Source organism: Pteropus medius, unplaced genomic scaffold (assembly GCF_902729225.1).
Source record: "Pteropus medius unplaced genomic scaffold, Ma_sr-lr_union100, whole genome shotgun sequence".
In the NCBI taxonomy this organism is placed as follows: Eukaryota; Metazoa; Chordata; class Mammalia; order Chiroptera; family Pteropodidae; genus Pteropus; species Pteropus medius.
The window spans coordinates 18701446-18724530 of record NW_024352787.1 but is presented as its reverse complement, the minus strand read 5'-3'; the positions used below and the strand labels follow the sequence as shown (position 1 = coordinate 18724530).

The window sequence follows — 23085 nt, the reverse complement described above, 5'->3', positions numbered from 1 at the left end:
GCCTGGCACAAGGTAGGTATTCAAAAAAATGTTAGATAAAAAAGTCATTACCACATGACCAGGCAAACAAAAGGCAAAAACAGGACTACTACTGGTGTCATTCATTCACTAACATGTTTCAGCATTTACTACGTATCAGAATCTTGCTGGTGTTAAGTATACGTAGATAAACAATTCTCTGCCTTTACTGAGCCATTAGTCTACTTTTAGGGAGTCAGTGAAGAATACTGCGAGTCAAGGAGAAGTGTATGTTTTATAAATATACTCTATGTTTATGGATCTCAAAATGGCCGCAGTATCTAACTTTTCGATTCTATTTTCCTTTGCTCCACGCTGATAAAGAATTAAAACATCAGGCTGTCAAAACCCTTAAACACACTGAGAGAGATCCTAAAAGACCGTTTTTGGCCCGTAATCGCCCATCAACTGAACTACCTTGAACAGTTCAACAAACACACGCGTTTCCAAAATCCAGATCGCCCTGGAGACCCTGGTTGAAATTAAGTTTCGCGGAGGGGCAGGCTGCCTTCCGCAAAGGTCAAGGTTGCGTAGGCCCAGCGACGAAAGTTCCCGCCTCGCTCGTAACAGGGCCACGCTGACAGTGCCAACTGACGGCGCTGCAAAACACCAGCAAGCGAAAAGCGTCAGCGGTAGGCAGGACACGCCCGAGGCCACCCCCACCGCTCACACTGCGCACACCAAGACGCATGCGCAGCTGCCCTACGAACCTCGGATTCACAGGCGTCGACCCGCCTCTCAGACCAAAAAGAGTTGTGGGAGCTTCCGGCCTTCAGTGGCCCTGTGGTTGCCTCGGTGATGTCTTGGGTCAAAGCAGCCGCTTTGGTCCACGGTGATGGGGAAGAGGGGGACGTGTTTGATGAGGAAGTCGACGAGTCGCTCCTGGTGCAGCGAGAATGGCGGAGCCACATGCAGAGACGCGTCAAAGTAAAGCTGCGTAGAGGGCGCGGGGGTCACTTGATAGTCTGGGTTGTGGGGAGAGGGGCGCGGACTTGTGAGGAACCTGGGTCCCGAGACTATGGAGGCCAGAGTGGTCCGGGCCTGGCCCGGCGCTCCCCTCCCTACCCCTTGGCACCCAGTTTGGCCCGCATTCTGCTAGGATTTTCCAGTGTGTTACTTGAAAGCGTGTAAAACTACAGAGCACCTTTCTCGATCGCCTGCCGGGTGGATTAGAAGCTGGGTCCGACCAAAATAAACTCTAAACTTTGAAGAAATTGCAGTTTGATGAGGATCACAGGGAAGACGGTGGAGGAAAAATAAATACACTATGATAATTAAGGTTGTCAGGCGACATGTACACAGTTAACACGGAATGCTTGAATGGGTGAGGAACCAAGGGGTGAAACTAATGTATACGGATAAGGGAACGTGAGAATGGTGTCAGCGGGCAGAACGGGAAAGCTAATATGGAATACTTGTGACTAGGTAAGGAAATATTAAAGTTGGTTTCTTTTTTATTTCTTGGGTGTGATTTATCCATCTCTAATTTGTCTTACTATTCGTTAAGACTAAGCTTAATACCACACACCCAATTTCCAGGTGGAGCCCTCAGAGTGTAGTTCAGAGTTAGGACCAAATGGTTAGTCCACTTCTACTTAATATCCTCGCTGACAATTAAATTGCCCCTAAATCTGATTTTGTTTAATGTTTCAGTAAAATAATATTTGCTTAGCCCAACAACCATGTTGTCAGTTTCAGAAATACTTTATGTGAGGCTAGGGCATCTTTTGAGCATCTTTTGAGTGCTATGGCACCAGAGGAGATGCAGGACAAAAATCCCTGCCCACAGAGAATCTGCATTTTTAGATGAATTTAGGTGTCGAGCAAAATTTCTAAAACCAGACTTCTTATTTTCCTTTTGCTAAACCAATTTCCTCTTTCCTTACTTTAATTAACCAAGGCCTTCAGTAACCCTACTTACTGCCCTGCCTCCTTACCCACCCACACCAATCTAGTTACAAAGGGGCCAGACATGTAATTCTCCTTTCTGTGTATCCTTTCTATGAAGCCGTTGCTAACACAGGATTTTTTAAAACTATAAGAATTAGTATTTTTAAATGTGCCAAATAAGTCTAGACTTCAAAAACAGGATAAACCAATAATACATTTTTATGAGCATAGTCTGCTTTGTGTGGCTATGCCATATGTTATAGAACCATTATGTTAAATATACACAGGAAAGGCTTATTTCATCGATTTTCTAAATTGGTTCTGTGACTTTCTAGAAAAACCCAGAATGGTTCACTTGATGTTACAGCTGCAATTCATTACTTATTTTTAGGAAGGTTATAGAGATGGACTAGAGGCTGGCAAAGCACTTACTCTTCAGCAAGGCTTCAATCAAGGTTATAAGGAAGGTGCAGAAGTCATTATAAACTATGGACAACTCAGAGGAACTTTGAGGTAATTCTTTAAACTTAAATGCTGAGTCATTTTAACCTCTACTACTGGAGGAGTTTTTAAAGAGTGGTATGTAAAAATAAAATGTTTAAACTAAAATGCTTTTCCTAATGTTAAACCCACAAGAGTACTACAGAGCATAGAATATTTTCTTTGTAAAATCAAAATAATCATTCTTTTTAATAAGTGAGCCAGGTGTTGTCCTTTATTGCAAAGAAATGGTAGAATGGTGTATAATTTTTGCTACCTGAACTACAACCAATCTATATCACAAAGTAATTCAAAAGATCTGGTTTTGAATAAAGCTTTTAGTCTTGCACATGTGGCAGAACACGGTATGACAGATTTCTAGACCGGAAGTACATGATGAAAATTATAGCTGGTAGTAGAAAAATGATCTCATTTACTTTAGTTCTGAACATTATACCTATCAAGATTCCAGAGCAATAATGGCATAAATCAGAGCCAAATGGTCAAATGGCAAATGGAGCTAAGCATGACAGAGTTGTTCTCTTTGATACTTAATACCTTTTAAAATGCCCTCTATAGAGGAAATGCTTCAAAGAATCACTGATTTTAAAAAGGCTAAAAAATAAAAGCTATCAAAACAAGAAAATAGGACGTGGTTCCACAGTGTAGTGGTTAGCATGTCTGCTTTACACACACAAGGTCCTGGGTTTGCGCCCCAGTGGAGCCATGGTCCGTGGTCTGCAGCCATGCCACCCTGAACAAACCCATATGTCTGATCTCGGAAGCTAAGCAGGGTAGGCCCTGGTTAGTACTTGGATAGGAGACCACCTAGGAAGACCAGGTGCTGTAGGCATAAATAATAATAAATAAAATAAATAACAATAATTATTGTGTTTAAGGTTTAAGAAAATACAATGTTTAGGAATCAGAATTTATAATCTATAGCAGGAAAATGATCAAGCGTTCATCTTCACATCAAGTTAAATTTATCTTTTATAAGCTTAGAAACTTTATTACTAAATCTTTTATATCAATTGATTCCATTTTTAAAACATCATTACTTTTCACAACCACCATTTTATGTCATGAAGAATCTGAAATGTCAGAAAACAAAAGTGCTGTCTATACTAGAAAAGAAAAATATTTATTGGGACTAGAACTCTTCAAGAATATTGTTAGCAAATAGTGTCTACTTATAACAAAGTTGGGCAAGTGAAGTTACCTTAAAACTTTCTTTTTAACTTTCAATTTTGAATGCAAGCGACTGCTGTATATGATTAGAAAAATGTTTTTCAACATTGGCTGCACCTTGATATCAGCTGAGAAGCTTAAAAAATAATACCCCTAGAGATTCGGATTTAATTGGTCTGGGGTGTGACCTGCGCCTTGATAGTTTTAAGAGCTCCCCAGGTGATTCTAATTTACATCCAAGATTGAGAATCACTAGTTTAGAAGCTGTTTGATGTCCTTAAAAGAGAAACTAATTTTTCTGGTCTCTCTTTCTCTGAGTTGTATCCCTCTTTATCAGAAACTACATAATCAAAAGGGGGAAAATCTAAAATGAGGAAGAGTGGATATGGAGCTGTGAAGGAGGGGTTATGAATTATAAACAGTTAATATGATTAACTCCAATTATTTTATTTCTATTGAAAGATAATATCCTTATGTATTTTAATTCTATTTTAACCATTATTTCCTGATTTTGGCTTGCATTATTATTCTGTTTTACATGGTGTCATCTAGAAAAGAAACATGGAAGACTTAGCATCAAATATTCGAAAAGCCTATGATTGTTTAATTTTTTTCTATTTAACTCTTGTTTATATTTTCATTCAGTGCTTTGCTCTCCTGGTGTCACCTTCATGATAATAGTTCGACTTTGATCAGTAAAATAAATAATCTTCTGGATGCAGTTGGCCAATGTGAAGAATATGTGCTCAAACATCTGAAATCAATCACCCCACAGCCCCATGTTGTAGATTTATTGGACTCCATTCAGGATATGGACCTTTGTCATGTAGTTCCAGCTGAAAAAAAGATGGATGAAGCTAAAGACGGAAGACTCTGTGAAAATAATGCTGAGTTTAACAAAAACTGTAGCAAGAGCCTAAGTGGGGTAGATTGTTCATCGTTAGAATGCTGTGGAACACAGGAGCATGCACATTCTGAAAACCCAAGCCTTCCTTGGATTTTAGAACAGACAGTCAGTTTAGTAAAACAGCTGGGAGTATCAGTAGACATATTACAGCACCTCAAACAACTATAAAAATTATCTTCACTTTTCTAATGAAAATAATGTTCAGAACGTTTCTTAGAGCATTTTGTTTCTCAACAAGCTTACCAAAATTTGTACTGGTTTCTACAGTGAACACTTCATTGTCCTTCATGGAAGTTTGAAATGTCTTCAAAATTAACACTATTAAATGTAATATAAGCCTTTTTCCTCTGTCACTGGTAATTTTTTTGTAGTTTAAGATATGCTCAGAAATTCCAGTTGTCATTGTCATTTTCAAATTTCCGATCAAAATCAAGCATCTTCAGACTCATTAGCTAAAGAGAACATGAATCAAACATAAGGACCTAACCCTACTCATCACTATCGGGTGGTTAGGACCTCATCACCAGCTAATCAGACCAAAGTTACCAAAAATAACCTACTGGCTAATGTAAGTATATATACACAGACATATATATATTGATAGACTTACATATAGATAGATGTGTAGATATATGTTGAGATTAAGTTAAAACATACAGTTTCTTGAAAAATACAGAAAATACATTTCATGCTCAATTACCTACTTAGTTTTTGCAAGTATTAAGGAGTTGGTAGTGTTTTCTAACAATTTGCCAACTTATATCTAAATTGTAGTTTTGCTTCATATTCACATAGGAATAAAACATTGAAACCACTGACTTGTAGTAATATTCTTAATCTAGCATAGATAAAATTATATTCAAATTTTTGCTCCAGAATCTAAGCATATAAGATCAGGAAAAGATTTTTCATCACTTTTTTTTTGTCTGAAACAAATTTATGTGTGGTGCCAGACTTCAGAGGAACCCCAGTAATTGCCCCTCACTGATAGCCTTAATTGCTACCATGTACTCTAAAAGACAGATATTCTGAGATAGAGAATCTGATAAAATAGGTCTTTCAAGAAAATGTACTACCATGATCTTAACCTCCTCAAAGTTCACAGAACACATTTAAAAATTTTCAGTTTGTTTCACAAATTTGAAATCAGAAGACTATATAGTGTTACAGGATTTACTAAAACATGCTGAAGATATCAAGTGACATTTTACAGCTGGTTTTATTTTTTTAAAAGTTAATCTCTGGATATAAACACTATTTCAGAGATTTACTAATTTCTTATATTTCCCATTTATGGATACAGAAAAAATCTCAAATCCTCATGGAATATTATAAGTAGTCTCTTTAAAGTCTTCATGTTGCTCTACCCTGCATATTAGCTATGAAACGTCCATTTTAATGCTACATCTCAAGAAAGTCACCCTGAATGAAAAATTTCATGAGTGCAGCAAATCTTGAGATTTTATCTGGACTCGCTCTAATATTCCCTGAAGATAACACTCTTTGCCACCATTGGAATTGTGTTTTTGTCTAGATGTTCATAGAAAAGGGCAAGAAATAGCTGCATTGATGAGGCTGTTGGGTTGAAAACATCTCTTAAACTTGCTCTGCCTTTTAAAAAAATACAGAAGTTCCAGGACTGCAGAGGAGTATTAATGATATGCTCATATCTGTGCTCCATGAACGTGAGTCTCTGTAATAGAAACAACAAAAGTGAAGGAAAGAAATTTTACTCACTTTGTGTCTTTTACCTTGCCTTATACGTCATAGGCCTGTCAAGTCTTTCCATGAAAAGGCCCTAGATGGACATAAACATAAGCCAAGATTGCCCCAGAGCAGGCACAGCCAGTTTCAAGACCTGGGACAGTCATTAGGTCTAGTGATACGGTTTCCTTAAAAACAGAATTTTCTCCTTAAATATGTTATTTTTAGATTCTGACATTTTTGGTGTTTTCCTAAAGGTGAAGGTGGAGAAGTCCACAATAATACGCTTTTCTGACGTTTCAGTTTCTTAGAGCTACTGAGGCCACCAAAACTTTTGTGAAAAACAAACAGGAAGTGGGCAGCTGATGCACCTGCCTGCATCTTTATCTCATTTATATCGTTAGCGTGGCTTACTAACTGCGTGGTAAACCAAAATAAAAGCCTTGAACCAAGTCCAAATTGTGATTTTCACCATCTTCAAACTAAAAGCATTGTGTTCCAGTATAAGATGTAGAGGAATCAATAAATATATAGAGAGGTGGAAGTTAAATGGACACGTATAGAAAGAGTATTACTTATTTTTAAAAGCTTAATTTCAGACTGTTGGATGAAGTAAATATGCTGCGTTAATAGATTACCAGACTTCTTGCTCTCCAGAAATTCTCAAATCTCCATCATGAAGATACTTTACCACCATAGTTGCCTGTCCCACTTCTCTCATGTACGACCTTTTCCCAAAAAACTTACTGGGAGAGGAGTCTGTTGTCACTGTCTCAGATTTCTTTTTTCTCATTCACTCCTCAGTTTTAAACTGCTTTTGGCTAAACTGTCCCTGACTTGTTTTCAGTTCTATCACTTGTCTCCTCCATCATTCAACATGATGAACCATCACTACTTTTATAATCTCTTCAGCAGCACTTTTTCTTCTACTTATTACTAATTTCCACTGGATAAAATATACACTTGAATTTTTCGGGGCCCAAGCAGCATTGTTAGTCTATCTCCCATCCTACTTCCTGCTCTTCCATGTATACTATACTTCTTTATGGATGATACTTCAATGTTTTATGAATAATTCCCAACTTCCAATTTTACTCATTCCTGTCTCTTCTGCCTAGAATACTTTATTCCACATCCTTCCCTCCCAGAAATGTATACTTCAATACACCTCAAATTTCAACCATCTCAGAGTTAGTTGCTCTTGCCATTGTTCCCTCTGCATCATTTTGAGTATCTCAAACTTCAGTTTTTTTCAAGAAAGTGCCTTATTCATTATTATATCACCAGCACTTAGCATCATACTCTGTACATAGATGCATAGGTGGTGCTTAATAAGAGAAAAAATAAATGAATGTATCTACTAATCTACTAGCCAAATCGAAAATGAAGCCAGAAATTTAAGATTCCAAAATACATCATGTTATATATCCCTTTTAGAAACAAAACTTTGTTTGCCTTTTTAAAAAAGTTCCTTTTCATTTTACATGTTAATAAAAATCCACATATACAAATTGTGTTGTCATGTTGTACCAAGCTAAATTGTGACAGTAAGAGTATAGTATATATTTACATTAAAAATTGTACTAACGAATAAATAATATTACAATATTATTTTTAAAGATAGAAAATTATAGTAGTTTCAGCTAATAACAGAAAAACTACCAAAAAACTGGAGGAACACAAAAATACTAATTTTTAGCAGGTCATCTAGTGCATAGTACCTAATAACAATAAGGAGTTAGAGGAAATAGAGCCATGAAAAAGTAATAGCTAACACATACAGTATTAACAATATACAGGCACTATTATGAAAACTTTGCATGGGTTAATATGTTTAATCCTCATAACAGCCCTATGCAGGAAAACTTAATTATCTCCATAAGGGGATAAGGAAACCGGGGCACTGAGAAGGCTGAGTAACTTGTCCAATTCACAGCTACTAAGTGGCCCAGCTGAGATTTAAAGCAAGGCAAATCTAGCTCCAGAGTTCACTCAAACTAAAAGCATACAAAATAACAGTAGCAGTGATTATGTTTAGTAGAGAGACTATGAAGTATATTTTCTCCTTGCTGTTAATTTCTACTTTTCTGCATTTTTCAAATCTAACCCAGCCAGCAAATATTTCTTACAATAAAATGTGTGTATTAATCAGCAGCTACAGGAACAAAAAATTTACCAGAAGTTTGTATGCTGTACATCTAGAAAAAGAGAAATATCATTCTCTACTGGGAGGAGAGAATCTTTGTCATCTAGGAAGTGGTATAAAAAGGTGAGTTTAGCTTATACAGAAACTAAATTTTCCTTGGACTCCTTAGACTTTCTTCACTCCTGGTGGAGAGGATAATTTGTGTCATTCATTTTGTGAATATAGTTCTTTAGCTTTCATAAATACCTACCTTCAAAAACAAGGTGTTATCTCACCTTGTTAGTGTAAAATTATACTTAAAAATATGCGTATTGCTACAATCTGCCAGAAAAAGCCAAATCCTTAACATATACCAAACTCCATTTTCTTGCCCTACAAATAGTCTGATCTTTACAAGCAGGGTAACAAAGTAAGATCTGAACTACCTACAACAGATTCAATTCTGCAAAAGTTGAATCCTTATGCTATTCATGCCGTGTATATGCAATATATGTGGAGAGAGCAGCCTGGACTTCTAGATCATTTCCAAAGAGCTGTTGGATTAGTTAAAGGCCACTGGGTGGTGCTGGCACATCCTAGTATTTTATGTGCTCTTTTCTTAGTTTTCGTCGTCTCTTGGACAATAAACCAATGATCATCCCTAAAGCTATGCCAAACAGATTGAGTTATTTGATAGATTGTGTGGGTAAGGAGAGTTTTCTAATGTATGTCTGTAAACTCAAGAAATTACGGTGACCGCCCCCCCTTTTTTAATTCTAGGCTGAGAATTTTTCCAAAAATAACCGATCATCAGGTTTTAAAGGTATGGAAAGACAACAACTTACTTTGTTAACCTATCAAATATGTCATATCGCTTCTTTTTTTAGTCAACAAATCTGCAAACAAATAGGTTTTCCTGACATCAGATACAACTCATTCCAGTTAATAATTAAGCCCATTTCCTTATGAACTGCATAGTCACCATTATGTAATAATGCTTTGTTATTTATAAAATAAGTATGTGATTCTATAAGGAATTTTTAAACAAAATATAAATGATTTGTCAAATCCCTTGTAATAAGAGTGATTTGACAACAATAGTACTGACAGTCCTTGCCAATAAGGTGAAACTGAAATGAGGGTATAGTGTAAATAACCTGAAAATAAAATATTTCTTTTTCTTATTGGAAAAATTACAAAACACCTTTAAAAAAAATCAGATCCTAAAATAACCAGGGACTCTATGATTATACATTATACCACAAAATATCAAATTATACTTAGGAATTTTCAATGATGAAATAACTTACTTAGTAAAAACTAATTGTAAATTTTTAATCTATCACCTGTACTAGAAATTACTGCCATGGGGTTGATTATGGAAGGAAAACTCATTTAATGTATTTAAACATTAAAATCTCAAGTGGGAATCAATTAACCTATATTTATTTGAAATCACTTGGTTTTGCTATACAGTGTGCCAAATGATATATTACTAGTTTGTGTTTTAATCTCATAGGATTTTATGAAGTTCATATGATGTCTGAAACCAGCATAGTGTTCATTATCACCCCATTTGTCAGGTCAGAGACCATTTTTATTTCTATAGGTATGCTAAAACAAAGCACTGCCTTCAGCAGCACTGAGGTCAAAGATGTGATTTATGTTCAGTCAGCTGCTCTTCGGCTCTGCCTTTTTACTGTGAACGTGAGACTTCTGACCTCATCACAGGTTACTATTGTGTCCAAAGAAGTAACCAAAGGACAACTGGAAAAAGTTAGGCAAAGTAAGTGGTCATTGACACTCAGTTGATGGAAAGAATGGGCAGAGAAGGCTGATAAAGAAGCCAGCTGAACATTGGTATGGCTTTTGGTTTGATATAGTGGGGTATGGGTCAAATCAGAGATGCCCCATTTCTAGAAATTTGATTTAAGGAAATAAACAGATAATAAAAACTTTCAGCCTAAAAATATTCATTGCCACATTTCATCGAGAGTAGAGAATAATTAAAAATAACCTAAATGACCAACAAAAAGAGAATTGCTAAGTTATGATACATCTACTCAAAGAAAAGTTATACATTTATTACAGGTTATGAGAACTATAGAAACGGAAAATAATTATGGTATATTTGTAAGTGAAACTAACTGAAAATGTTATGTATATATGTAGACAAATTATGTTTAAAAATGTATATTTTGCAGATACAGACTGGAAAAGTCTCAAATATGACAATGTATTAATGTGGTAAGATTAGAGGGTATTTTCAGAATTTTATGTTGATGTGCTGTTGTACAATAAGAAAATAAAAATATTTGGAAAAGTATTTTTAAGAAAAAGATATGTGATTTTTCCTGAAAATCAATTTGGGAAAAAAACAAATGCTCTTAATTCAAAATAGTAGACCAATAAAAGATCCCCAGACTACTATCTGGGGGAATACCAGAAATCAGAAAACTTTTATTAAATTTATAATTTTTTCCAATTATATCAAAACCTGAAGTTTATTTCTTTAAGTATTATTCATTACCAACTTTAAACCACAATGGAAGAGAAAAGGATATGGATATGCTAGAAGCCATTCTTATTTGCCTATTATTCATTTTCTGACAGCCTTTGTTACGTTTACTTCAGCTAATAATAACTACACCAACTAGATGGTGCCCCAAGGATTTGGGGTATATCCTCAGTAGCATGAAAAACTCTTTCTTAAAAATCTCTGAGACTGCCTTCTCTTAACAAAATAAAAACAAACTAACTAACTAAAAATAAAGACTTTTACTGGATTTGTCACAATATTGCTTCTGCTTTAAAAGAGGAAGATCAGTTCACAAAATTGGGACTACTATTAGCCCAATTGAGTTATTTTTCATTAACTCCTGGGGAAAACTAATACATACAAATCACTTCTCCACAATACAGTTTATCCAGTAATAAGATACCTAGAACCTCAGAAAATTCAATGAGAAGTGACTGACTACTAACTTAAATAGATTTGGAAGAGAAAATATATTCATGTAATTTCTTTGGTTCTTCACATTTTGATTATGGGAATAATTGGTTAAGTTTCCCATTATTTTGTACATGTTAATAAACTGTGTGCATATTAGCTATCTGCTTCCCAAAAGAGATCTGAGCCTCTTAGTTTCCAAATCTGTAAAACGGTTGCAATCTCATTGTTTTTGTAAGGGTCACATGCAGTAATGTTTGTAAAGTGCTAAACTCCGGCACCCAGTATACTGATGACTAAGCATGGCAGCCCTGAAGCCAGATTGTCTGCTCTGAAGTGCAGCACCATTACTTGCAAGTCACTTCACATTGCTATGCCTGTATCTTCACCTCTCAAATAATAGTGCCTCCCTCATAAGGTTACTATGAAGAATAAATGAATTTGGATATGTAGAACACTTAGGACAGCACTTAGCACCTTTTCAGTGCTCACTACACATTTGCTATTACTGTATTTTCTCCTGAGCATCATGCCTGAAATTTGGATAAACTGCAGCAAAAGAGGTTTAAATCTTTAGACAATTAGCTATCATGAAACTCTGCCATGACTCAGACCAACCTTCCCATTGGCATAGCTAATGGTAATTAGTTGGATTTCTTCCTGTTATTATTTTTAAAGAAAAGGGGAGACAGAGACAAGAAGAAAACATCTTAAACATTTGCAAACATTAGTATAAAATTATACTTTAAGTGGTAATGATCAAAGGGAGAATTTTAGGAAATGGGGTGTGGCATTTTTTGGTTGCCAGTGTTATAAAGGAGGGGTGTTGCTGGCAAAGGTTGTGGGAGGAGAGGTGGCTGTACATCCTATAATGCTTGGGTTGATCCTTCACAACAAAGAACTGTCCTGCATCCCTCACGACTTTCCAATGCTCAGATGACATTCATGTAAATGAAAAATCTGTTTATGATTAAGCCTATAATCTAACTATATTTTAAATATAAACACAAAGAATTTGTTTTGTTCCGACATTATTGCTTTTCTAAATTATAATTAGTCTCCTTGTAAAATATCGAAACATTACAGACACATTGTAGAAAATATTTAGGAAAAGTAAATCTTTCATATTGTCCCCTGAAATTCATGCTGAAACCTTAGCCTCAGCACCTCAGAATGTGACTGTATTTGGAGACAGGGCCTATAAAGGTGATTAAGTTTTTTTAATACACAAAGAGGCACTAGACATATGCATGCAAAGAGGAAAGACCATGTGGGGACATAGCAAGAAGGTGGCCATCTGCAAACCAAATAGAGAAGCCTCAGTCACCAAACCTGCTGACATCTTGATCTCAGATTTCTAGTCTCCAGAAACTATGAGAAAATAAATATCTGTTGTTTAAGCCACCCAGACTGTGATATCTTGTTATGGCAGCCCTAGCAAACTAATGAACCGCCCCTCAAATTCTTCCAGAATCTTTCTATATACATGCTAGCAAATAGCACAATTTTTCTAGAAATTCATTGCTTCGAAAAATATTTATTAAATACTTACTATATTCAGAGAAGATACATTGGCATGTAAAACAAAATGCATTCTAAAATGAGGTCATACTAAATATACAAAAAGCAGCTTTATCTTTTCACTTAAAAATGTATTCTAAGTATCAGTCTATGTCAGTAACAAGTAACTCATTTATTGAGGGCTTTGTAAGTTATAGGCAGTGAGATAAACATCTTGCTTACAGTGTACCTCTTGTACCCCCTTATCTCTCCAAGTCAAATGTGATGATAGATTTGAAAGCCCTTTGGAAACTAAAGCTTAAGCTACATTTCCAACAACAGCCTTCATGGATTCACTGACTACTAGCCAACAAGCCTGGAAGGAGACTTTATTCATCAGGCATGTGAGGAAATAGGACCAGAGAAAATGGGACCCGTCAGAGTTCTTGGCCGTGATCAATACATTGATTCTGGTCAACAGAAGCCAAAATGGTTTCTTATAGGTACTTGGGGAAACAAGAGAACCAAGTTCAGAAAGTTAAGGGAGAGTAGAGCTCACCCAGCCACTACTAGCCCCTGGAGACACCTTGACTCTCGGCAGCACCCCTGCTGTTGAAAATAACCTATAACTACTCTGAGGCTTTTGTCTACTCCCCTCTAATTCTAAATCTGGGCAAGAGTGTCCAATTAATTGTTCTGCCAGGGACAGGGAGAGGGACTATCTGGTACCTTACCTTGGAAGGAAGAAATGTGTCTCCTACCAAGCCTCACATTGTGGGGATGGATCTCCAAATCAAGAAAGAAGACTCAGATGCTGGGCACACAAAACAGCCAATGGCCACTACAGAGAAAATTCAGGACTTGATATTAGGTGTCCTGACTTTCAGTTCAATCTTTTTTCTATAACTCACTTCTTTACCATCCTTGTACTGTGGTTTCTTTAAAAATACAAAATGTCTTTTTTTTTTTTTGTACAATGTAATATACACTGAATTTCTGGGGGGAACAAGTACTATCTAAATAGAGGAGTGTTGTACTATGTTGTGTTTGGAACTTTGCCAACTGACAGTCACACTGCTCCTGATACAAAGCCCCTGTGCAACTCACCCGTCAGGCAGCCCTTCCCTGCATTAGATTCCTCTGTTATGCCTTGAGTTGGGCCCAAGCATTAATGTATCGAAAGACAGATTCTATTGTTAATTATCCTCCTTTTATTTCTTTTTAATTACAACTAGAGCCCTACCATAACTTTTTTAATTGTGTGTGTAGGTAAGTTATATTATCTACAAATTTCATTTCAAGGCAGTAAAAGGAACAGTACAATATATTATGGAAGAGGGTGTTGTGTTTAAAACAACTGCTTTAAATATGATGACCGAGAATAAAATTTAGAAAACAAAATACTTTTGTTTCCTCCTCTCTATTTTTTAAATTACTATTTATTTCATTTCATTTTCTTGGCTAAATGGCTCTAATTTATTTTTTATTTCTGCTGGTTTCCAGGACTTCTTTTCTTTTTTTAATTTTTATTTTTCAGTTAGAGTTGACATTCAATATTATTTTATATTAGTTTCAGGTGTACAGAATAGTGTTTAGACATTTATGTAATTTACAAAGTGGTCCCCCTGATTAGTCTGGTACCCACCTGGTACTATACATAGTTAGTACAATATTATTGACTGTATTCCCTATGCTGTACTTTACATCCCCGTGACTATTTTGTAACTACCAATTTGTGCTTCTTAATCCCTTCATCTTTTTCACCCCACTCTCCAACCCACCTCCCATCTGGCAATCACCAGTTCGTTTTCTGTATCTATGAGGTTGATTCTGTTTTGTTTGTTTGTTTATTTTGTTCTTTAGATTCCACATATAAGTAAAATCATATGGTATGTGTCTTTCTCAGTCTGACTTGTTTCACTTGTTTCGCATAATACCTTCCATTTCCATCAATGTTGTCAAAAATGGTAAGATTTCATTCATTTTTATGTCTGAGTAATATTCCATTGTATATGCATACCACTCTTTTATTCAATCATCTATCTATGGGCACTTAGGTTGCTTCCATATCTTGGCTAGTGTAAATAACACTGCAGTGGACATACCGGTGCATGTATCTTTTTGAATTAGTGTTTTGGTTTTCTTTGGATAAATACTCAGAAGTGAAATGGCTAGGTCATAAAGTAGTTCTATTTTGAATTTTTTGAAAAACTATACTGTTTTCATAGTGTCTGTACCAATTTGCAATGCCACCAAAAGTGCTTAAGAGTTCCCTTTTCTCCATATCCTTGCCAGCATTTGTTGTTGTTGTTTTTATTGATGATAGCCATTCTGACAGGTGTGAGGTGATGATATCTCATTGTGGTTATAATTTGCATTTTTCTGATGATTAGCGATGTTGAGCATCTTTTCATATGTCTATTGGCCATCTGTATGTCTTCTATGTCTATTCAAGTCCTCTGCCCATTTTTTAATTGGATTGTTTGGTTTTTTGGTGTTAAGATATATAAGTTCTTTATAAATTTTGAATATTAACCTTTTATCAGACGTATTGGCAAATATCTTGTCCCATTCACTAGGTTGTCTTCGCATTTCCTTTGCTGGACAAAAAATTTTAGTTTGGGGTACTCCCATTTATTTATTTTTTCTTTTGTTTCCCTTGCCCAAGAAGATATATCAAAAATATATATATATTACTAAGAGCAATGTCAGAGAGTTACTGCCTATATTTTCTTCTAGGAGTTTTATAGTTTCATTTCTTACATTTAAGTCTTTAATGCATTTTGAGTTTGTTCTTGTATATGGTATAAGAAGATGGTCTAGTTTCATTTTTTTCCGTGTTATCTGTCCAGTTTTCCCAATACCATTTATTGAATAGATTATCTTTACCCTACAGTATATTCCTGCCTCCTTTGTCATAGATTAAATGACCATAGGCTTAGGTTTATTTCTGGTCTCTCTATTCTGTTCCATTGATTTATGTGTCTGTTTTTATGCTAGTACCAAGGCATTTCGATTACTATAGCCTTGTAGTATAGTTTAATATCACATAGCGTAATACCTTCAACCTTCTTCTTTCTCCTGAGTGCTGTGGTTATTCTAGGTTATTTATGGTTTCATATAAATTTTTGGATTATTTGTTCTCGTTCTGTGAAAAATGCCATTGGTATTTTGATAGAGATCTCTTTGAATCTATAGATTGCCTTGGGTAGTATGGACATTTTAATGATGTTAATTATTCCTATTCATGAGTATAGTATATGCTTCTATTTATTTGTATCTTCAATTTCTTTATTCAGTGTCATAATTTTTTGAGTACAGGTCTTTTACCTCCTTGATTAAATTTATTCCTGCAATTGTAAATGGAATTGTTTTCTTAATTTCTCTTTCTGACAGTTTATTATTGGTATGTAAAAATGCAATCTATTTCTGAACATTAATTGTGTATCCTGCTACTTTACTGAATTCATTTACCAGTTCTAATAGTTTATTGGAATCTTTATGGTTCTCTATATATCATGTCATCTACAAATAATGGTAGTTTTACTTCTTCCTTTACAATTTGAATGCGTTTTATTTCTTTTTCTTTTATGATTGCCGTGGCTAGGATTTTCATTACTATGTTGAATAAAAGTGGTGAAAGTGGACATCTTTATCTTGTTCCTGATCTTAAACAAAAAGCTTTCAGCTTTTCCTCATTGAGTACAATGTTAGCCATGGATTTGTCATATATGGCCTTAATTGTGTTGAGATATGTTCACTCCATCCACACTTCGCTGGATTTTTTATCATAAATGAATGCTGGATTTTGTCAAATGCTTTTTCTTCATCTATTGTTGTGATCATGTAATTTTTAACTTTCAATTTGTTTAGATGATATATGACATTAATTGATTTGCAGATATTGAACCAAACTCACATCCCAGGAAGAAACCCAACTTGATCATGGTATAAGATCTTTTTAATGTATTGTTTAATTCAATTTGCTAATATTTTGCTAAGAATTTTTGCATCTATGTTCATTGGAGATATTGGTCTATAATTTCCCTTCTGTAATGTCTGTCTGGTTTTAGAATCACAGTAATGGTGGCCTTGTGAAATGAGCTTGGGAGCCTTCCTCTCTCTTGAATTTTTTGGAATAATTTGAGAAGAATAGGTGTTAATTCTTCTTTAAATGTCTAGTAAAATTCATCTATGAAGTTATCTGGTCCAGGACTTTTGTTTGTTGTGATTTTTTTTTTATTATTACTAATTTGATTTTGTTAGTAGTAATCAGTCAGTTCAGATTTTGTTTCTTCTTGACTCAGTCTTGGAAGAATTGCATGTTTCTAGGAATTTATTCATTTCTTCCAGATTGTCCAATTTGTTGACCAGTAGATGCTTCTACTATTTTCTTATTCTTTGTATTTCCATGCTGTCAGTAGTCACTTTTCCACTTTCATTTCTGATTTTATTTATTTGGGGTCTCTTTTCTTCTTGAAGAGTCTGGTTAAAGGTTTATCAATTTTGTTTATCTTTTCAAAGAACCAGCTCTTGGTTTCATTGATATTTTGTATTGTTTTGTTTTTGTTTTTACTCTTTCATTTATTTCTGCTCTTATCTTTATTATTTCCTTCCTTCTACTCACTTTGGGTTTTGTTTTTTGTTCTTTTTCTAGTTCCTTCAGGTGTAAGGTTAGATTGCTTATTTGAGATTTTTTCTTGTTTCTTGAGTCCTGTAGTGCTATGAATTTTCCTCTTAGGACTGCTTTCATTGTGTCTTTCAATCTGAAGTGGATCTCTTGTAGAGAGAGCATATTTGTGGGTCTTGTTTTCTTAACCATTCAGTAACTCTATCATGATTGGAGCATTTAATCCATTTACTTTTATAGTGATTATTGATAGGTACATAGTTATTGCTACTTTATTATTCATATTTGTGTTTCCTCCTCTTTTTTTTTTTAAAGTCCCTTAAACATTTCTTATAATACCGGGTAGGTGGTGATAAACTCCTTTAGCTTTTTTTTTTTTTTTTTTTTGTCTAAGAAGCTTTTTATCTCACCTTCAATTTTAAATGATAGCCTTCTGGGGTCGAGTAGTCTTGGTTGTAGGTCCTTGCTTTTCATCACGTTTTATATTTTGTGCCAATCCCTTCTGTTCTGCAAAGTTTTTGTTGAGAAATCATCTGACAGCCTTTTGAGAGCTCCCTTGTAGGTAACTAACTGCTTTTCTCTTGCTATTTTTAGGATTCTCTTTTTGTCTTTAACCTTTGCCATTTTAATTATGATGTGTCTTGGTGTGGGCCTCTTTGGGTTCATCTTGTTTAGGACCCTCTGAGTTTTCTGGACTTGTATATCTATTTCTTCCACCAGTTTGGGGAAGTTTTAATTTGTTATTTTTCAAATAGGTTCTCAATCCCTTGCTCTCTCTCTTCTTCTTCTGGCACCCGTACGATGTGAATTTGTTATGCTCAGTATTGTCCCAGAGGTCCCTTACACTATCCTCATTGTTTTTTAATTCTTTTTTCTTTTTGTTATTCTTATTGGATGTCCTCTGCTACCTTGTTTTCCAATTCACTGATTGTGTCCTCTACTTCATCTAATCTGATGTTGATTTCTTCTAGTGGATTCTTCATCTCAGTTATTGTATTATTCATTTCTGACTGTTTTTTTTTTTTTATGGCTTCTATGTCCTTTTTCATGCTTACTATCTCTTTATTGACGTTCTTACTGAGATTATCTATTCTTCCCCTGAGGTCATTGAGTATCCTTATAACCAGTGTTTTGAACTCTGTATATGGTAGATTGCTTGCCTCTATTTCATTTAGTTCTTTTTCTGGAGTTTTCTCCTGTCTTTCATTTGGGACATGTTTCCTTTTTGTTTGTGTTTGTTTGTTTTATTTTGGCTGCTTCTCTGAGTTTGTTCTTATGTATTAGGTAGACCTGCTATATCTCCTAGTTTTGGCCAGGTGGTCTTACGTAGTAGGTGCCCAGTATGGCATAGTGCCACAGTCTCCCTGATCACCTGGGCCAGGTGCTTAGGAGTGTCCCTTGTGTGGGTTGTGTGTGCCTTCCTGTTGTAGTTGAGCCTTAACTGCCATTGGCATATCAGTGGGTGTGATTGACTTTCAGGCTGACTGGCTATGAGGATTTCCCATGTTCACAGCATATGAGCTGCTGTATGGGGGCTGATCCCATGGAGTGGGATTCACCCTAGTAGGTTTGTATGCTTGTTGCAACCACCCTTTAGTTGTGCCACTTGTGGGGCTATTCAGGTGGTGCTTCACTGTTGTCTGATGCCAGCAGCTAGGTGTCTTGGTTCTGGGACCCCTTGTAGGCCAAGGTCAGCCGCTGCCTGTGACTGCTTGGGGATACCTAGTAGGAACTACAAAGCTATCTATGGTTGGTTGCTGCCTGTGCTGGACCTGGAGGCATATGGAAAAGGCCATGTGGTGAATTGAGGCTGGCCGTGACCAGTACTGGGCCTGGGGCAGCTTAGCAAAAATTTTAGGGCACTTCAAGGCCTAAGACTGCCTGCCAGTTGCCCATAAGGCTCAGCAACTGAAGGAGTCTTGGGTGGAATGTGAGTTGGGTGAGGCGAAAACCCAGGAAGTCACCAGGATGGGGCAAGTAGTGTTTTCCAAGTTAGTTCAGATTCAGATTTGATGCCAGTGCTGAGCCTGTGGCCATTCACAAATGTCCTAGATCACAAGGCTAGCTGCCACCCACCTCGGACTGGCAAAACCCAGATACTTATTCAAGAAATACTGCAGCTTGGGCAAGTGCTGGTTGCCCACCACCTGAATTATCTCCAGAGGTGCATGAGCTGAGGCCTATTGATTGCTGCTGAAAGAGCCTCTTGCTGAAAAGGCTAGGTGGAGCCTGTTGCCCAGCTATGACTATGCCTTTGGCAATTCTTGAGTTGGCGGGGGGCGGGGGCTGTATCCCAGGAATCACCAGGGTGGGGCAGCAGATTTCACCAGGCCAATGCAGACTTAGATTTGGCAGTGCTGGAGGAGGGGTCAACACAGGCAGGATGGTGTGTTGACCACTTATAGGATGCACTGTAGGCGGGCTCAACACAAAGATAATGGCAGCTGTCTCTCCATCCTTCACCCTGAAGCCACACAACTCAGTCTTTCCCTGTATGTCTCTGGCACCTCCCAAACTGCTGTCCCTCCACCAGTGCCCAGAATGAGTGAGTGCCTGAGAGTGAGTGAGTCTGTACGTGGGCCCTGTAAGGGGATGTCTGGGTTTCTGTCACATCTGGGCAGTTGGAATCTCCATTGATTTTTACAGCAAGATTTTGTGGGGACTCCTCTTCCTGGCACTGGAACACTAGGCTGGGGAGCCCTGGTGAGGAGCTGGGGCCCCTTCCTCCTCTGGAGGGACCTCCCCAGCTGAGATATTCCTCCCAGTGCTCAACTGCTACATGTGAGTGTGAGGCCAGCCAGTTCAGCATCTCTGCCCCTCCTTCCAGTCTAGTTGTGGCCTCTTTATATCTTTAGTTATAGAAGTTCTGTTCAGCTTGTCTTATGATGGTTCTTGAGGTTAATTGTTCTATAATTTAGTTGTAATTTTAATGTGGTCATCGGAGGAGACAAGCACAGCATTTACCTACTCAGCTATCTTGACCAGAATCCTCCAGGACTTTAAACTCATTTCCCATTTGCTCCAGGAATACTTGTAGTGGTGCTTCCAGCTGCAGTGTTTACGCCAAGATAACTCGTGGATTATAGTCCTAACCTTACCCCCAAAGTTTGCCGTGAAATGTCTCACTTTTATTATTATTTTTGCATCACTCTAGTGTATCAATAATCTTTAGAAACAAATGACATCATTCTATTTATAGCATTCTGTTTTTAGTAGTGGTATTTCTATTTACAAAATAATTCTCAGTTGCTGAAAATGTAAAATCCTAGGAAACATCCTAGGAAACATAGCATTCCTATGTATGATGTTAAATTAATGCTGACAGCAAGTGCACTTTTTTTTTTTCCTAAATGGGAAAAGGGTTAAAAGCTCCAACTTTTCTAAATGGGAAAAGGGTTAAAAGCTCCATCGTACTTGTCTCTTAGAGATGTTAAAATTTCTCCAATCTTTTGCTCCAGCCTAAATTTAATTGACATATTACTGTGGCGTTCTGGTTTTGAGAAGCTAGTGTTACTTAATCCTTGGCATATGGAGTTAGCTTGTAAGCTTGGCAAAGCTTGGAAAGAGGAAAAAATATAGCTACCTCCACATACTACACGGCTGTGATAAGAATTTCCAGTATTTCATTTCTAATAAGTTTCTCAAAGAGAAGGCTTGCCCACTTATATCAAGTATGTGGCTATTTGATTAGAAGATGTTCATTGACTATATACACTTACTTGGTCTTATTAATGGATTAAATAACATTTCCTGTTTATTCTCTTGCCTGCTTCTAATTTCTAAAGAAATCGCACGCCATTTTTAGAATTCACTTTAAAAATGTAAATATTATACAATGTTAGTTTTAGTTTAGTTTAAAATAAAAGACTTATTGTAAAATAAGACACTTACGGTAATTTCAGAAGCAATAGAAACTAATTTACCTTACAATTTGATGAGTTTTGAAAAGTGATAGCATTAGATAAAAATCTACTCTAACTTTCTATATAGCTAGTTCAGTGACTTCAAGAGCACGTATATTTTAGAATCTGAAATTCAAGCTATTGATTGTTTAGGAATAGCATTCTTAAACACATAAAAAGGAATGCTAGTATTTCAAATCTGAAATGTGTCCTCTTGGTGGGTCATCAATTTTGCAGTAACCAAATTGCTAAATTAGAATCAGTAGAATTCAAACTTGTTGACATGTGTAAAAATACTCATAGATAAGTTATCTTTTCTTTTGTAATTGGGGACACCAAATTCTGTTGGGTCTTAATGAAAGTTCTCATATTCTTTTAGAGTGTAGCTCATACCTGGTTCTTAGCTGGGCAAGAATCCTTATTTTCCTTTCCATAGTGTTTAACCAACATGGTCTAAATTCCCTCCCCCACATCCTAAATCCCAAGGCAGCAATCTTTTATGAATCCCAAATTTCTGAGGAATTCTGGTGTAACAAAAGACTTGTTTCCTATCTGGTAAGGCAATTGTTAGACTTCAATACATAGTAGGTAGTATTAGTATTATTACAGCCTGCTCTCTCTAAAAATTTTGTCAGTGATTTAGGTTATCTCCTGAACTCCATGGGGAGATAGAAGTCTCATATCTAAAGAGAGAAATACATCGAGTTAATTCTTTGCTAATTGTTTGGATGGATTTGAGAAAGGAGAATCAATAAGGAAATGTTTGTCGGTGTGCATCCAAAACTATCCTAGGAAAAAGTTTTCTTTAGCTGAATGCTCAATCATGCTCATGGATAGCTGTAAAATCCATTGACTCTAATTTCTACTGTCTTATAATTCTTGCCTGGGCTATTGGAATACCCTCTTAACTTCCTTATTTCCCATAGCTCCCCTGTACACCACAATTTTGCCAGAAGATCTTTCTAAAACACAAGGTTGATCAAATTGTTCTCTACCATGTCTTTTCATGTTGATGTTGTCCCAGAGGCCTCTTAAACTATCCTCATTTTTTTGGATTCTTTTTCTTTTTGCTATTCTGATTGGATGTTTTCTGCTACCTAATATTCCAAATTGCTGATTCAATCCTCTGCTTCATCTAAGCTACTATTTCTCTCGAAAGTATTCGTTATTTCAGTTATTTATTATTTATTTCTGACTGTTTTTTGTTGTTGTTGTTGTTTCCTATCTCCATTTTTATGTTTCCTATCTCTCTGTTGACATTCTCACTGAGATCATTGAGTATCCTTATAACCAGCGTTTTGAACACTGCATCTGGTAGATTGCTTGTGTCCATTTCGTTTATTCTTTTTCTGGAGTTTATTCTGTTCTTTCCTTTGGGACACGTTTCTTTGTCTCCTCATTTTGGCTGCCTTCCTGTGTTTGTTCCTATGTATTAGGTAGAGCTTCTATGTCTCTTGGTCTTAGTAGAGTGAGCTTATGTAGTAGCTGTCCTGTGGGGCCCAGTGGTGCAATATCCCTTGTCATCTGAGCTGGGTACTCCAGGTGTGTCCCTCGTGTGGGTTGTGTATACTCTCCTGTTGTAGTTGAGCCTCGGTTGCTGTTTGCACAGCAATGGGAGGGATTGACCCTCAGTCTGACTGGTTGGGAGGACTGGCTGGTGACTATAATAGAGGAGCTATTGTGAAGGAGATTGGCTTTAATGGCTCTGGTGCTTGCCCAGTTTGCCTTTTGGTCACGTTGCTTGTAAAGGTGGTTGGGTGGTTATCTGATGTGGTCTGAAGCTGGCCA

At 36.4% G+C, this 23085-nt stretch overlaps 1 protein-coding gene and 1 pseudogene across 1 annotated transcript; both read left to right on the top strand.

The window, feature by feature from the left end:
- Positions 1-712: 712 nt before the first annotated feature.
- YAE1 (YAE1 maturation factor of ABCE1) lies at positions 713-4828 on the top strand. Its single transcript, XM_039849135.1, has 3 exons — positions 713-945; positions 2300-2421; positions 4225-4828. The coding sequence occupies exons 1-3, from the start codon at positions 817-819 to the stop codon at positions 4652-4654; spliced, it is 681 nt and encodes a 226-aa protein (XP_039705069.1). The 5' UTR covers positions 713-816; the 3' UTR covers positions 4655-4828.
- LOC120592048 (uncharacterized) lies at positions 3125-3241 on the top strand (annotated as a pseudogene).
- Positions 4829-23085: the final 18257 nt, after the last annotated feature.